Source organism: Metopolophium dirhodum, chromosome 7, assembly GCF_019925205.1.
Source record: "Metopolophium dirhodum isolate CAU chromosome 7, ASM1992520v1, whole genome shotgun sequence".
NCBI classification, from domain to species: domain Eukaryota; kingdom Metazoa; phylum Arthropoda; class Insecta; order Hemiptera; family Aphididae; genus Metopolophium; species Metopolophium dirhodum.
The window spans coordinates 31,742,600-31,762,064 of NC_083566.1; the positions used below are offsets into that span (position 1 = coordinate 31,742,600).

Here is a 19,465-nt window from a genome sequence, read left to right on the forward strand (position 1 = left end):
AGTACGGCCGCGCGCGGCCTGTAAATCTAGCGGGGAACGCGAATAAGGTCCTAGCGGAGACGCGGAATATCCTCAGACGGAGTAAAGACAAAAAATCTGAAAAAATGTTGAAAATGTTGAAAAAAATCGTCAAAAGTGATAAGGAGCGGTGATAACGCAGCGACGGCTACGCCGCTGCCGGGAGAACGCCCATCCGGGAAACGGAATTTTTTCATTGGCCGTTTCCTTACGCTAGTTCAAAAATTATACCTTGTAATAATATATTGGGAGCCTGTATTACATTTTCGAGCTTTTTGAATGAAATTTTATTGACATGTACCTATAGAAAAAAAAACTAGAAAAATTGGAAATTGAAAATGTCCGTAAACAGCTCAAAGCAAGTCAAAATATTTTGAAAGTTTTCTGGGGTAACGTATATGGGGTATAGAAAATGTTAATATAAACATTCAGTGAAAATTTCATGTAATATCTACGGTAATTTTTTTTAGAGTTACACCAAAAACCAAAATCAATTTTTTATTAAAAACCAATTTTGCTTAAAAATTCCCGTTTTTCCTTAATTTTTTTTGTTTTTCCCAGCGCTTTTGAAAATTACTGGGAATTTTAAATGTTGACCTTCCAAATGCATTAACTAGCCAACTATAAATTAATTTTACCATTGAACAAGATACTGAAGTTAAAAATCAAAGCATTATTTCGACTACTTAACGTGTAAACAAATACAAATAATAATAATAAAAAAAAAAACACACACACATCATTGTAAAATCAATATATTCATCGCTCCACTCAGAATCTAAAAACAAAGTCACGTAGAAAAATGGAAATTTCATATTGTGGTTATGTTTAGCCAAAGGCAAATTAGATATTCAAATTTTAATAATCTTATTAATATATAATTATTAATTAATCTATTATAATTTATAATTAACATTTAGGTAAATCAAAATAATTGGAAGATAATTATTAATTATATTTTTAGGATGTCGATATATGTCGATATTACACACAAATAATTAATAATCGTAATTTTTCAATGATTTTTTTTTACATTACATTTTTACCATAGTCTTAGTGTATAATATTTTATTATAGTAATATTTAATATTCATAATATATTAATATTCTACTAACACTATTTTTTTTTGTAGTAACACTATATAGTATGCTATACACTATATCAAGTAATAACATGATGATGATTTATAAATATACTATAATATTATAAAGGTCAATGGACGTAAAGAACAGAGGCTTAGGACCAAAGAGATGATCGGCGGACGGACGGACGGGATTCGTTGTCGCTGCGCCGGGACGTGCCCTTCTGCTCGCGGCGCGCGTGCGCGGCCCACTCGCTCGCACACGACCCTCTCGGACAGTGCGGCGCCAGTGACGATTGTGACGGCTGACACACACACTCACGCAAACACACGCGACGCACACACCACACACACCCACACACGCACACACGCACATACCCATACACACACAAACACACACACTCACGTGACACAAACGCAAGCGCGCGCAACGCAACGCACGCTCGCCAACGACTGTTATTTCATATTCGAAGGCGTTTGCGAGTCGCGACGGTCATTTGCTGTTTAGTGATCATTCGCCCGTTCGTCTGGTGCGATCGTCTCGTTTAGATTTCGCGCCGCAATAATAGTATTGTAGTCTCTCGATCAGATTTCGATCGTATATCGCTTTTCTGTGAATATTCCGGTATACCTTACACGTCGCCGTAGCCTACACCGTCATACTATTACGGTCAACTCCGCGTGCTGCGTGCGCGAGTCCATTTCGTTCTGTTCGTTTAATATTATAATATTATTTTCGGCATCTACGAAATTAATAAATCGTATTACATTAATAATTGTTATACTACGCTTTACACACGTCTCCGGGGTTTTTTCTATATAAGCCTAATACACCTAAACAGCCGTCATGGGTCTGGCGTCGTATTTAACGGTGGCCAACATCGCAGTGCACGTGCTCGGCACCATCACGTTCGTCTTCTCCGTCTACTATAACTACGTTCACGTCAACATACCCACGCACGTGAATCCCATCGACGACGCATTCGGCGGGAAATTCAAGTACCTCACGTTTTTAGACGGAGTGAGTAAATCGAATTTAAAAGTATTAAATATACCAATTTATAACCCTATACCTATATCCCTCTTCCTGGTGCTTATATTATCTATGCCATTGTTCGTTTATATTCCGCATACATGTTGCATGTAAAATAAGTCGTAAACAGTAACGATACAATTTTTAATTTTTGAAAATGCTTCATTACCTAGTCTTAAACGCTAATTTATCACACAACAATAAGAGTAGTCACGTAATTACAGTTTTTCAATTGTCGGTGCCAACGTTTTTGTAGGCCATTTTAAAAATCATATTACATGGCATATTGTTTACTAGTTTTATGTTCATTCTTTTTTCCATTTGCTATTTTACAAAATAGTACAGAACACAGATGCGAATAAACACACTACATACCCTCCCGCTCACCCCAAATGACGCGCCTCTCGTCTGTATAAGATTCGAAATTCTGATATATTTATGAACGCTGTTGGTTGTCACTTGTCAGTTTATTACTATATACTGTTGTTGGAAAAAACAACAAATATTTATAAAATGTACTGGTCATTTTTTACCAAAGTCTTAGGCCACCACCAGATCACCCCCTTTGGAGTTAGCTCTTGGTACTATGAATTTTTATATTAGAGTACGTAGTATTTTTAGTAATACAACTACTAGGTGTCAAAAGAGCATTAAATATAAAAATAAAATTATTGTTATGAAGGTTTCAGAAAGTTAATAAATGTTGTTTGTTGAGTAGGTGAGCCCTATTTGTATTTAATAGTTTTATTAATTTAATTTAATTTATTATATACTCTCAAACATAAGCTGAAGATAAGATTTGATTTGGAAGTGAGGAATGAAAGTATATGTATTTAAAACAATATTTACAAGTTTTAAACAATTTAATGAATAATCATTTTGAAATTAAATTCAACCGGAATTGTATGATTGCATATTAATTTTTTTCATTCATAAGCAAAAATAAAAAAAATGTTAAAATATTGCTTAGGATCTAAATTAAGTTAATAACCAATAGGCACTATTATGCTAAGTTTCATAAACAATTACTAACACTTAAAGAATTAATAGTGAGCTAATGGTCCCTTCAACATGATTTGGAGGCCTATGATTGGTTAATTTAATATTAGTGAATCATTAAATGAAAATGTTTTCAAAAATGTTAATAGGTACTTTTTGAATTAATGAGTATTTATCTACTATTAAAATGATCACTCTGTATATATTATATGTATGGACGTATGGTATTTATAATCAATGAATCTATACTAATGACTAATGAGTAATGACTAACGACTAATGACATAAAAAATAAGTTTTAATTTAGAGATGGTGTCAATTAGATATTGTGAGTTGTGACGACAATAACGATAAATTATTTTTTGTTATTCTGATTTTTACTATTTTGTATGAATGCTGTAGTTTATAGAACGGATTAGTTGAATGGTGATATAGATAGACCTAACAACCTAAATGTTGGTCGTCGGAGTTCTGTATTTTATTTCTGAAGTATGCAATTAAATTTTTTATAGACTTCTAGGTATCCATCTGTAGGTACCTATATGTATAAATTCTGTAGTATTTGTATTGTACTAGTACACTTTTAAGATAATATAATATATTAGAATAGATAATATTAAATAGATTTGATATTGTATACCTATATATTAGTTTTAAAATTATGACATTTTCATATAGTTTTCAATTAAACAGTAACGTACCTAAAATAGCATAAAGAAATCCGTGATTTATATTTTTCCTAAGTAAGTAACTAAGGTGGTTCAATAGTAGAAAAACATGGAACATTTACGAAAATTACTTGTATGCATAATGCATACGCATATGTATACTATCGATTATTTATTTATCGATATATTATAATTTATAATTATATAAATTATAGAGGGAGCCAGAGAGGGGTTATCTTGAAGTATATTGATGTAATTGCGTTGTATACTTTAAATTATAATTAATACGTCTTATACACAAACAATAAATATTATACTACAACAATTGAAAACTTAATTTTAAAATTAAGATATAATTTGAACATAATCTATATAATATTTATATAACACAAAAATTGTTTCTACCTAAAAGCCATATCCTTTATACATTTCTAAACCATTCATCCGATTGCGATTAAATTTGGTACAGTGGTAGAAGAAGAGGATTGGCTACATTTTGTCGCGAAAGAGGTAAATAACAGGTCCAGCCCGGAGAGGTTCTCAAACAAGGACTTTATACTGATATTTTTTAATTCACGGTAAACATAATATTACGTTATATAATATATATATATATATATTATATACTATATTGTATAATTATGTTTATTTTAAACTAAAAATTAATCAATTACACTTTACACGTGTAGGTTATTGGTGGTATGTAATCATGAACCGTAAAATTGTGTGATTACTTTTATGGAAAATGCCATAAACAGTATACCTAAAGTTTCAAGCTTCAACACATAATAGCTAACAGTGCAGAATTGTTGATTATAAGTGTCAAATGTACCACACTTGAGCAAATCAATCAGTAGACTTAGATATTTTTACGGTTTATAATAATCTATTTCAAGGTCCAACGTGTTTTGCGATATGTAAATTGTTCAACATTATACGGTGTTCAAACTGACTCGGTAGTTTATATTATTGTATTTTGCAACAAACCCTTCATTTATTAGTTTGAAGCTAATTTTATATACGCAAATTATATACATGAATTAGATTAGTTTAATAATATAATATACATAGTTTTAGTCGTAGTTGTATCTAAGGTTTTATTGTTTATGGGTTATGCATCCAGAATCCAATTCCAATTAGTAATGGGTTATCGAGATTTAACATAGTATATTCGAAAATTATAACTAATTAGTAGGTAACATACATACATACAAATGTGAAATGATACTCTTCATAGGAATTCTTGGATCAACTTAATTCAGTTATTCTATTACTATATATGTCTATATGACCAATGACTTTTGTTCGAATATAATAGTATGTCTAGGTATAATATGTATTAATATTTTTTATATATCGGTAGTTCATAATGGTCCTGCTTACTAGGAAAACACGACCCCCACTAATTTCTTTGAGTATCCTTTAAGGTAAACCTACATTACATTTTTTGTATAAATATGTATTCTAAATGAAAATATAACAAAATATGCACTAACACGTAAAAAAGAGTAAAATATACGAAATATACAAACAAAATACTACTGTATACTCCTGCAGGTATTATGAAACAGATTTCTATATCTCTAAGCTATATTTTGAATGAATATTTAAAACATTAAAACTCTGAAACTCCTATAAGTCCCTAGTCCAAGTTATAACACACATGGTGATTTTACTTTTTAAAAACATATTTTTTATTTTCACTCTTTGTACACGTAATAGCTTTATCTCTTATAATTATAACAACAAACAACTGCCATAACGCGAAAACGGGTAAGACGACTATAATATAGTGATACATTATTATAGTGAAAGTAAAAATATCTAATACTCGTATATTATTTAACTCCGATTCTTGATTCGCCAAGGATTGATTTCAAACACTAGAACCAGACTTAAAAAGTTTGATGTTTGTTAGATGATTTTTGAAATAAAAAGTAATAAAGTAAAAAAAAACTTTTAGATACCTACTATTTTCATAAATATTCATGGCCCATACAATGAAAGAATAGTAACTAAGTATAACATTAATACATACATTATACACGACCTGCATAGTGCATACGTGTAACTTTCAGACCAAATTATACATTTTAATAGTATGACAATCTAATAACATACCTACCATACTGTCAGTTGTTACTTGTTACATTATAATATTATGCATGCTTGTATATTATTAGGTACCTACCTATTACCTATACCTAATAACATAAGCATACAATCATTAAAATTGATTTTTAATTATAAAATATAGGAATGTCAAAGTTGAAAATTTAAGCATTTTTATTTTTTAGTGCTCTTTTAAATGACCACCACACTCTTATATAATAAGAATAATTTTGTTCAATAACTAGTGCAATTATGGGTACATAATAATAATGTTGCATACGATTATTGTATTCAGTATTGTTCTTTATTTATTTAGCTATACTGCTATAGGTAGCATTAGTGGATTAGTGGTATATTTTATTAATATGTCTCAAATGGTATTAGGGTACTTATTTTTCATAATATTACCTACTTACCTAGCTATATTATTCACACGTATATTATTTCATAATTATAAATAATAATGAATAAATTTAATACCTTTTTTTTTTTTTTTGTTAATCGAGGACCGGATGAGGAACCGCGTTAGCATTACTTCCCCTCCGGACAATAAATTTAATACCTGAGTTAAATTATATTCTATTCATCCTAATTCGATCGTATTTTATCAGTTGTTACAACTATCTATGTAGAATACATATTGTATACGTTTTGAATAGGTGGGAATGGAAAATTATTTTATTACGAATTTAAAAACGCCCAAGGACACGGCTAACACAATATAATTGTATGTTATTATTAAACACAAACCAACTTATCTAAAATATACTTTTTCAAATTTTGATAACAGACAACTACAGTATACAAATGTAAGCATGTATATTACTATCGTTAATCGATCTTGTTGTTTTTATGGTGTGTATTAGGATTATAACTGTAATTTCTATATATGCTGATTAAACTATAATATATTTTGAAATTGATTCCAAATGTACATCGTGTTTTTTAAATTGTTATTGAAACGTGGAATAATATATATCATCTTATTTTGGAATAGGTTTAAAAGAAATTTTTTTCTTATTTGGTCAATATAATTGCAGTGTACCTATTAACACATTCTCATATACACTCGCATACATATGCGTGCACTGAAAAAAAATAACGCAGTTAAAGTAATGAAATAATAGAATTACAAAATGACATTCGAAAAAAATATATATTATACATATTATACTGTAGAGCCGTATAGGATATATTGTACGTATAATAAACATATTATTATATATATATAAATTCTTCGTATATATATATTGCTGTGTTGAAGTAATTTGTTTCGTTACAGTATAATCGTGTTTTTTTTTATTCATAGAACAAAATAGTTTGTAAATGCAGGTAATCTAGTACATATATTATATCGTATGTATGAATATTGAATACTGCATACTGCTGCAATACTGCATGTCTGCATAGCTACCTGCTAAAATATAAATACATTTTTACAGACGTAATTATAAAGAATACCAACTTTGTAGGTATAGGTAGGTATATAATGCATTTTTCGTAATCTCCGATAAATTAATTGTAGGTACCAATATGTCGTACTATTTTTTTTGTGATATAATATTGTATTTCAGTCTCATGCGGTTAAACCTTGAATTAAGAATACATTTTACTTTAGTTTGTTCATATTTGGAGAAGTTATAAATAATAATCATAGACCAGAACTTCACTTTAATAGTAGGTACCAAACTTATGAAGGATTCTAATTAAGCCTCCCAATGTAATAAATTAACAGCCCTCTCCAAAGCAAATACCAAGAGTGGAGAATAATAAATAGCACACTTGCAAACATTTCTTTAAAATCGTTTGACAGTTCTCAGCAGTAGATAAGATAAATTTAATGTGATCGGATGATTATAAAAGATAATCTAGTCAAAAAAACACCAATTGGGAGACCCTGTTTGATATTGGATGATATAATTTAAAATACGTCGAGGCTCTGAATGAAAGGCCAGTTTGCCCGAAAACACGAGCAACTGTTGGAGCAAATTGGAAGATTGGATGTGCGACACGATAGTCTCTATCTACTAGATATAGTTCCTAAAATCTAAGAAGAAGAAAAAATACATTCGGAATATTCCTCTTCAATGTACTATTCGGTTTCCAAACTATAAAGGTTTATAGGTGAAATTAATTGAGCACACTTACATTCGAAAGTGTAAATTAAAAAAAATTAAAATAATATAGACAGTAAAACCAATAGATTCTTCGCTATTATCTCCAAATCTGAAAATCGTATCAGGAATTCCATTTTACGACAAAAATCGTGCTCTTATCTGCTTATTATATTATTTTGAATATTTATCAATTTATGTATTATGTTAATGTAGCCATGTAGGTTTATAATATCAATAAACAATATAATTAATGTATGATATTAATTATGATGTTTCAATATTATGTATTAGTTATTAATTACTCGTTAAGAATTTTATATAGTGGTAAACTGATAATAATACGTTTAATTTAATTATTTTGTACTAATTTGTATTTATTTTATTTGTATAGTGTTTTCAAGCATTGTTTTTCCTATATGCATTGATTGTGGACATATTTCCGTTGATTTTCCCTACTAAAACATCGATCTTGGAAACACTGTCTCAAGTGAAAAACTTTTTCTTCGCCAGCATCGCTTTTCCACTAAGTATGGTAAGTAAAACTTTTGAATCTAATCATAATCTTAATATTTTTAGTGTTCAGATTTATATTTACTAGTTAATAAATAAATATTATAAAAATATGTTGGGACAACAGCGAATGGGGGTACAATGGGTACATACTACATACTAATATACTACCTATACATACCTAGGAGGGTGGTCCTTCAAACTGAACTTTGAAAATTTGTTAATTATATAACCTAGATTGGTTTCAATACTTATAAAAACGATGTATAAAAAGTTTAAGGAGAATTGGACAATATTAACCTGTGCCACAAAAGGGTTGAAGTTGCATACCCCTATTTTTTAGAAAACAACATAGTTTTCTAGGATTTTCAAGCATACCACAAGTAATAAAAACTATATCAAAAAAATTACCTAGGTACCTGCAATAGATACATAATGTACATACTTGCAATTTGAATATAAATGTTGTTTACACTAATTAGAACTCATTATATTATAACTGGTTTCGCTTCTCATTCTTATTTATTATCCCTCAGCTCATCCTACACGCGCACGTTCCATTTAGAGCAGTGATCTTCAACCTTATTGGACTCGAGTTCTATTTTTTGTGACCCACATGACCCACAAAAAAAAACTGATTAATAATTAATGTTTTTGTGTAAAAACGGACATATTTTCAGTTAATTGAGTATTATTATGTTAATTTTATTTGCTTCGTACAATTGAATGCAATATATTTTTACCATATAGTTTTTTTTAGTAATTAAAAGTGTGTTTTGGCCTGCTCACGTGACCCAAAATTGGGTCGAGGCTCGATATACACCCGCGGTTGACCGGTTGAAGACAACTAATCTATAGGAAGCTTAATCATGTACTGTTCGACTATTCAAGAATTTATCTATTTTAATTCCTCCGCTCTCTCGGACACACAACCTCGTCCGTCGTCGGATTGCAATCTTCTACTATAATGAGATTTTTTTCAATCGATTTCCTTTGGTTATGTCCTCAGTCCCCTCTATCTTCCTTTATTACCGAGGTTAACTTCATAATTTAATTTAATTTCTGTGTTTATTTTTTAAAATAATTGACGTAGGTAAACTAAAAAAAAATGTGAGTTGATTAATTTTTTTAAATATTTATGATGCGTAATAAAACGATTTTGTAAATTACGAACTTCCATTAAATATTGTCCAATATAAAAAGCTGTACAAAAAAAGCATGTTAAAAGACTAATTAATCTTGAATGAATATTATTATGTAACAAAATCTATAAGTACCTACCCACCTAAAAAAATCGTTCAGACGAGCGTGTTCTTATGAAAAATAAGTTGTTTAATTAGTTAAATTATATTTATTTTAACAATTAATGAAATATAAACTATGTTTTAAAAGCTTAAACCTTTTTTTTTAATTTTATTTAACTTAAAAGAGTCCCATTATTCCGGCTAAGGAAACAATGATTGTTTTAGATTATTGTAATATTATTAAAATCATTATTATTCACCTTAGTAGGTACTTTAAAAATTTTTATAGGTATTGTTATAATACCTATAAGTATCTAGCCCAGAGGTTTTCAAACTTTTATTAAACACGGCACACCGTGCTCCTCCTCAAAAAATGTTCACGTCACACTGACCTTTTTTTATTCGCACTAAATAATTAGATGAACAAAATTGTTTTGAGTTATAATTATATACATTTAATTAGAAATGTGTGCTTGATGGGCTAACACATTTTTATTAATTATATTTTTATAATTTTAGTTTTGGACGAATAGTAGAAAGTCCACGGCACCCAGTTTAAAAACTACTGACCTAGCCTATTATAAACTTAATTTCAGTATATCCTACAAAGTTCATTATTGAGGGTTAAAATATAATAAAGTGAAATATAGGCTGTTTGACGGTCTCCGCTTAGCATCGTTTTTTACAGTGACTAACCTAGTGACGATGTACATTCGATACATCGGTACTATATACAACAGAGAGAGTCCTCCAATTATGTTTGATTTAATCTGAATTATTTATACTTGTACTAATAATTATTACGTATATCTATAGTTTTTTTTATAACTTAAACTTCAAGTCTGAAGGTATAAACTTCATAGTTCATAATATGACGTATATCACAATTTTTTTTTCATCGTATATATACAGTTTACAATGACCTAGATCTACGACTATAATGCAACAAAACGCGTTTGAATGAATATTTTAATTCATATAGATACAACAATTAATTAAAATAATAAAAAATAATAAATAATAATAATAATATTATAGATTGTTAATATTAGTATTTATAATCGATAGTATATAGTCCCTACTAAAGTACTTGTTATTTCGAACCTTCTAAAATACACATTTAAGCATTGAGTAGGTAAATAGATAGTTTGATATACTCAGTGATAGGTATAATACTTTTAGATACATATTTAAACAAAATACAATTATTGAAGAACATGGATATTAAATAAGGAAAAGGTAATGCGTAGCATTTTAATTCACATATAAATAATAGAAAAATTGAAACGTAAAAATCCTCGAAATTGAACCATGACATTCAATAACTTCGTAGTAACAATGTTTAAAATAATATGTTAGTGTATTCATAACTATTTGGGTTATGGTTAACGATTTGTTAATTATGATTCATTAATCATCTTTATATTATGTCCTTCGAAATAATATAAAGAAAAATAAGAAAATATCGTTTTACCTTGGTTATCAATTCATCATATACATCAGACAAATTTTCAAATAATTGATTGTCTACCGATTAGTCAGATACTTAAAGTAAAATATTATACCATGTATCATGTATGTGTTGTATATTTTATATTTAATTTTTTATATTTTATCCATGCTCCGTTTTTATGTTAATATCCAGCTGAAATTGTGCCAATGTGTTATAGTACTATTAACAGTAAATAACTAATAATTATAATTATAGGAACTCAGAAGTTTTTACATGTACCTATACATATATTTATAGATATATACATTCAATTTAAACCATGGAAATTTCATTTGGATTTCAGTTAAAAGAATTTGTACTTTGTAGGTATATTGGCTATGATTTTTTAGATAAAATATCAATAATAACTTCCTTTACTACCTATGTAATAAAATAATAAATTCGTTTTGGTTAAAATTAAAATAAAGCAGATATCTACTCGTTAAAATATAGAAAAGTTTTAAGATTAAAAATAATCATTTTTGGAAATGTTTTCTTCCTTATTATTGTCACAGTATTTGGCAAATATCCTAAGTATGACATATTGTTGAAACGTACATTTCAAAAATAAATCGAATGGATGCAAAATTGGCTCCACTGAATTTGTCGTAATGTTTGAAACCTAAGTTGAAGCATTGAAAAGTTATTTATATCATGTATACATATGTTTAAAAATAAATCGAGGATAACAGCAGATAAACTTTAGTCACTATATTTTTTTTTTGTAATTTTGCCAATTGTCAGTTATGTTTACAAATATAAATAATTTCAAAAAAATATCAAGATACATTAATTTATTGGACTTTAATATGTATTCGATTGTCTAAAGGACTATGAATATTAAATCTTTAGATATTCCTACGCACTACATGTTATTTTGCAAGGAAGCTTTAAAAATAAATACATTTATTAATTTTATAAAAGAAAATTTGACTATTCAAATTTTAAATTACTATTTATTATATTGATAAATATTTATAATTGTTTTTTATTAATACTTTCCGAATAATATATAATATATGTATAATAGTAAAATATAGAACAATGTATTTCAGTAAAATAAAATTATTCCAGATTATAAATTAGGTTTCCGCTGATAAAAACATTTCAGCAATAAAATACTGCGTAATACAATACATCAATGGTATTATACACCGTATGGTTGGACGTTGATCTCGTTTAATTTAGTTAAATTAAGAAAAAACCGGAGATGTCACTATACAAGACTTTATGGTGTACAACTTATATTGGTTTCGAGTGTTGTCATTAAGTAGCTACTCAGAGTCACTGTAATGGATGTGTTATACTCGAATTCAATGATAGATCATTGCGTACTAAATCGATTCTGAGAGCCAGTAGCGTATTTAGGATTTTGATGCCCTGGGTACACATTTTTTTTAATGTCCTTCCCCTCCCCGTGGTTTTTTTTTAGTGGTAATTTTTCTCACCCATAAAAAAACTTACAACACATGTAATAGTAGTAATAGTAGTATCATACAGTATAAAAAATTATAAAATGTTTTAATTTTTTTTTCTATTAATAAAATTGTGAACATAATAAAACATGTTTAGCTTAATTAAAAATTATTAAAATTATTTCAGTTTGTGTCTACGACCTTTTGGAGCTTATGGTTTATCGACCGTAGTCTGGTGATGCCTAAAGATATAGACTTATATTTTCCAATTTGGCTGAACCACACAATGCATACGTTCGTATTCGTATTCACCTGTCTAGAAATGGTCACCGCTTACCGACCATATCCATCCCGTATTTTCGGAATGACCACACATATCTGTCTGCAGTTATCTTATTTGATATGGTAAGTACAATCATTTCTATTAATATTACTGGTACCTATAACATTATGCAAAATGCGCACTAACGCGTTATTTTCCACGTTATTAAAATAATAGTTTTGAATGTATAATAAGAACAAGCCGATAGGATATCTCAGAAAAATTAAAAATCAATTATATATTTTTGATTCCGATAATAGTTAACAATATTACTAAACATTCCAGGAATAAATGTTATCACTTTATTAGTAAAAAGAAAAGAGTTTGGTTTAAAAATAAAATTTAATAAAAATTAATTATGATTTATGAATTATGAGTTATGACTATATAGCCATATAGGTGAGATGATTGTACATTTGTACATAATACTATAATAGGTCAATGATTGTAAAATATATACATAATAATTGAATCATATGGATTGAATATGGTTCAAAAAAAAGGAACGTTATTTGTAACGCACTACTTTATCAATAAAGAAGTAATGTAACATGATAAAAATAATTTTAGGTACCTAACGCAAATGCAATTTAAATAAAAATATTTGAAGTAATGAGTAACTTGATTTCATTACTTTTTAAAAGTAATTTACCCAACACTGAGATTTTATAATCTATTGTAAGTCTGTAAAAATGTAAATAGTTCAAGATTCGCATTAAATATTCCAAAATTGTGTGATGACTGATTAAACATGCTAAATGCCATTATAACATACCAGTTATTTTTCAACAGTTATCTGGGTTTTTTTCATGGTCATTTTATATTTGTCACCTTATGTTTATTTGATTAACTTAAAAAACAAGAAATATGAACGAATAACAACAAATACAACTTATAAATATGTTACTTAGAGGAGACCCGGGAAAAGTGAATATGTTAAGTTTAGAACCAAAAAATAACCTTAAAAAGTGTTTTTAAACTTAATTCAATATCAAAGAACGTTTAGCAACTATCTTAATTTAAGAATCTTCAACTTGGAATCCATATAAATAGTAATTTAACCCTTAATAAGAAATAATTTTTTTAATTTAAATTTAAATTATTCACATATATTACATTAAAGCAACTTGTTGATATAGTGAACTATTTCAAAAGATTTTACATTACCTAAAAATGATCAAATAATCACCTTTCTAAATATACAGACTTCAAATTTAAACTACGTGGTGTAAGGGTTATTGTAAACTCTCGATTTTTATGATCCATAAACTTTCCTGGGTTTACTACCTGAAGGGTATATGTAGGGCGTCACTGATATCCGCCAATATATTATAGTGGTAAAAGTACATATTTCACCCGACTGTTTTCGGTCTAGTAGGACATTTCCCAGCGATATATTTTTGATGCGGACATTTCCCCCCTACCATTTTTTTTAAAGTTAATTATTGACTAATAATATTGATTTTAATGATATAATATTATTTATTATTTAAGATGACATTTTTTTTTCTAAATAAAATATAAAATATATAAAATAGTTTTTATTTTCATAAATATAATAGATTATAAATGTATAGTTTGAAAAACTAAACTACTTACTTGTAACAATAACAATTTAAAAAAAATAAGTAAGTATAAAGTAAAATATAATTAATAATTAATAAAAATGGTTGAAAATTCAGACATAAAATGATACATTTTGTAAAAAACATTTGAATTTTGATTCTTTTGTTATTTCATGACTTATATTTTTTAGCTTTTATTCATTTTTTTTTTTAAACTGCGCCAGTTTGAATATTTAACAATTTAATAATTGCTTGTGAATTTGATTCATGTAGTTCAGTAATCGGTCAATTTAAAGTTATTTTTCAAAGTGATTGCCAATTTTTAATAATTGTGCATATTTTTTATAGTAAGGGGTTACCAAAATCTAAAAACTGAAATTTGCTGTGGCAGAAAATTGAAATATATATTATTATACTAGTGGTAAACGGACAAAGCCGCGAAAATGAAAATGTCGATTGTGGAGGAAAAGTGGAACACCCGTATGTTATATAAACTGTCCAGGGTTCACTTCAGTACACCTGAAGGGTATTTTTCCATAACTCTTCCGAGTCTGTAATAACTTAATTTTTACCTACATTGGCTACATTTTAATTGTATAATTAATATTCACTATATGTAATATAATATGAACATAAAAATTTCTAAAAATGCAGGTATATAAATTTACTATACTAAATAATCTGGGCTTAAAGTGGGAAAAAATTCCAGGATGATTACTGTCTCCATATAGTTTTAAGCGTTCCATGTATAATTGTATTTAATATAATCTATAATGTATAAACATTGATTGTGTAAGCATACTCATCCCACTTTTAACCCTGAATAATGCTAATCTTAATTTGTTAAAGGGGACGCTTTTTAACCACTGTCAGAGGGGACCTGCGTCCCACCATTTTAACTCCTGTAAATAATAAAAAAATATTAATACCTAGGTATAAATCAATTTCTTTATCTGTTAGCTATGATATTATTATTGTCAACATAATGTTCACCCGGAGAGTTTACTAGTTTTATATTAATTGCAGGGAAAAATAACCATACAATCGAAAGACTTTATCACCACCCGTGTATAGTGCATTGCAAAGATCGGGGTGGAAGGGGGAGGAGACTATATTATATAGAATATTTTTTTAGTAATATCGGTAAATATTTTGAACTATTTTTTTAATTTTTTTATTTTTTTTGAAATGCTTTGTAAATGAAATAGCAACCGATAGCCATTATTTTAAATATAATTATTAAAACCGGAGATTTTGCAACTGCTGCATAGTCGGTTTGGATTCAATAAATTCGATAAATCAATGCACCTATATACAGGTATACCGGTATACGAAAAAACAATTCTGATCGAAAAAGACGGACAATTTGAAATTAAAACGCTTATCAAATAAAATTGCGCTCAGGAAAATAGTATGACATTTTTTAACCTGTCATATTTAAATTTAAAATGGAATAAGATTTTAAATACAAAATAATTTACATAAGTTTATTCACTGCAGGCATTATTATAATACCAATATTATAACATTTAATATAATAATATACAACTTACAGTAGTTATAGCCATTAGTCTTATTATAGATACACTCAAGTAATCTAGTATGTAGACTGTAGGTATTCAATAGTTAATTACTATTTGTAAGAAACTACGAACTAAGAAAAGATAATAGATTACTATTATCATTTAAAGAATGGTTTTTCATCTACACCAATAAATTAATAAAGCCTTTACTGTACAATTTACAGGATTCACATTGTGTATAGCCAGTGCCATATGTGGGTGTATCCGATCCTTACTCAGTTGAGCCTGCCATTGAGATGTTTGTTCTTCCTGGGCACGTTTGTGTACACATCTGTCTTATACATGGTTGGCGAATATTTCAACAAGTTTGTCTGGGGCTATCAACCTCAAAAGGTACAAAACCAGTACGATCCTTAGACAAGAAGTTGAAAAGCTCTCTCAATACTATATGATTATTATTATTATTATTATTATTATTATTATTATTATTATTGTAACTATTACTATGATTGTTTTTTTGATGACGGATATTCTATAAAAAAATATATCGTTCGATCCAAGACTGTACAACAATGGATCTTCAGACAAAATTATATAAGATAATGTGATTATTATTTTGTATGGACGTGTGTAATATTTTATTTTTATTACCTACTATATTGCTATTGTCGTTTAGTATTAATCTTTTTTTTGTTTATTTGTGTGAGTGTACGCACATTTGTGGGCGCACGCACGTGTGTGTGTGTGTATAATATAATATATTGGATATAAAATAATATTACAGTATTACATTAAAATACTATGATTTTTCTGTTCATTTTGCCTTTCATTTATGAACATTATATTTATCACGTTCATAATATACATCACATCAAAGGTGGGCAAGTTTTTTGAAAAAAATGGCTGAAGTTAGTTAAATTAAGTCCAGAACGTTACAATTTTTAAGTTAAAAAATACTTTTAAATCTAAATACCTATGTGGAAAAAAATATTAACTTACTTAACTACTTAGTTAAAAATAATATAGGAAGTTATTCTTTTTTACTTATCATCTGCTAGGACACACTATAATAATATTATAGTCTGTAAGCAACTTTGAACTTTAAATTATTTTCAAAAGTTACAAGCGTTTTGTTAATAATTTAGCTTATAGCTACATTGCTTATCATTACACACTGTTATGGTTTAGGCAAATGATATGCATGTACCTTGTTGTCTTCACTATATACAACATGATTAAATAAATAATTTTTTTTAATTTTTCTTTTTTCATTTACAATTTTACATTAATATAAACATAATTTTAACTAACGTGCCTATTATTTTTCAAGTTATTAAAAAAAATATAAGTTATTGTAATGGACAATAAATTTAGTTAAGTTATTTATAGATTAAAAAATTAACAAACTAAGGGCTGGTTGTACCGTCTACGGTTACACTTCGATTACGCTTGATCAGCTGATAACAGATTTTATAACTGGGAAAATTCGGCCAATTAAACTTCGGTTAACTTTAATCGGAGATGGTACAACTGGCCCTAAGTTTATAAGTTTAGATAAAAATATTTACTAATTAACGCCCACCTTTGCATCGCATAACATATGTCAGCAAATTAGTCTAAATACGCCCCATAGTCCTGCATTATTAGCTTTTACCAAGAATGTTTTTATTCAATATTCTAACATACTTGGATGTTACATATGTTCGCAGGTTCAAGAAAAACGACAATAATAAGCGATATAACTATACAAACACGTTGATCAAAAACGCATTACATAATATAATTTAGTTATATAACAATACCATATTCACCATTGTACATATTCTTATCAACGCTTAATTTGCTTATAAATGCATGCATTTAATCTAATGTTTTGGTTTGACTAATTTTGTTATGCACTCATATATTTTATATATTTAACAAATTGTATATTATTAACATTGTTACAATGTCATTTATATAGATTTGTACGATCTATAGTATTGTTACCTTGTACCAGTTATACATAGGTACTCATAATAAATACCTAGTTGTAAGGTTGTGTAATACATTTAGTAATTTTTTATTATTTATTTATATAATATTGGTCGTTGATAGTAAGCAACATAGGCAAATTTAAATTCATTATTCATAATTCAATTTTTTTTTTTTTATCATTGTCTATAATAGTCATAGCTCACAATGCGACTGAAGTTTGTAACCTCGCTCAGCATGATATATCTGTGTTTTTAATTGAATTGGACGTTCCGGTATTGTCAATAAGTCAATGTAAATTTCAATTGATTACAATTTTTATTTCAAAGTTTGTATAATAATAAATAATTATAGGTTTAAGGTATATTATACGTCCGATTTATCATTATCAACTACGAATAAAGTGCCTATTATTGTTTCAAGTGTTTCAACGATATTATAATGAGCGCGTCTAACGATCATAATGAAAAAAAACAATCCTCTGTATAGTGATTAGTATAGTAATATAATGTGTGTTTTTTGAAAAAAAAGAAAGAAAAAAATGTTTTTTTTTTTTTTTTTACCTTGCATATATGCACATATCAATACAATAATCAATACAGGACTTATTTCTAGTTAGGTAAACAATTATTATTAGTCTAATGAAAGTACTAAGTACCTACCATATTATACAAAAATATTGATATTACCCACATAATATATATTTATTTAGGTAATGGAAAATGTTTATCGTGAATTTATTTTATTCTGTTTGGCAATGTTTACATTAACCGGAAGCGATCAATTAGTTCAATTAAAATCGATATATCTATAGAAAAATGCATTATTTATCAGTGAAACATGTTTATGCTTGCCACTACAAATTAGATTAACACCTTCGATTGACCTACATTATTATGTGTATAAAGCCGAACAGTTATTTAAAACTCATTAATTTAACAGATATCAAACGTCAACAATTAAATGATAATTTAAATAAATAAACAAACTTGAAACTGAAACTGCAGTGATACCTAAATATAGGTGTATATATTTATATTATATAGTCTATAAGTTTAAAGATTACGTTATGATACTTAGTATTAATCAATAATATATTAGAAATACCTATTATATCATATTAATCTTAGAATTAATAATTTTTTATAATGATGTTAGGTATGACTTAATAATATTCTGATTAATTACCGATGTCCGATATAGGCCCCTAATATGTTTTATTAGTACCTGTACTACTTGCACTAGCGCCCTACTAACCTGTCTAATATACAGTATAATATGTATAATTCTTTTAGTATAATATGGTCATCAGATTCAAATGCAACAATGTCTGCACTCTGCAGCCTGCATGCGCCCAATATTATCTACAATATTGGTTTCACATTTCCCGA

At 27.8% G+C, this 19,465-nt stretch overlaps 1 protein-coding gene across 2 annotated transcripts; it reads left to right on the forward strand.

The window, feature by feature from the left end:
• Nucleotides 1-1,443: 1,443 nt before the first annotated feature.
• Nucleotides 1,444-18,648, forward strand: LOC132948443 (androgen-induced gene 1 protein-like). 2 transcript variants are annotated; one of them, XM_061018897.1, is made up of 5 exons: nucleotides 1,444-2,121; nucleotides 8,421-8,561; nucleotides 12,878-13,095; nucleotides 16,325-16,493; nucleotides 17,810-18,648. In XM_061018897.1, exons 1-5 carry the CDS (start codon nucleotides 1,948-1,950, stop codon nucleotides 17,828-17,830), a joined length of 723 nt encoding a protein of 240 aa, XP_060874880.1. In that variant the 5' UTR covers nucleotides 1,444-1,947; the 3' UTR covers nucleotides 17,831-18,648. The 2 variants fall into 2 exon arrangements, with proteins under 2 accessions (XP_060874880.1, XP_060874879.1); XM_061018896.1 differs by lacking the exon at nucleotides 17,810-18,648 and having other exon boundaries at nucleotides 1,449-2,121; nucleotides 16,325-16,917.
• Nucleotides 18,649-19,465: the final 817 nt, after the last annotated feature.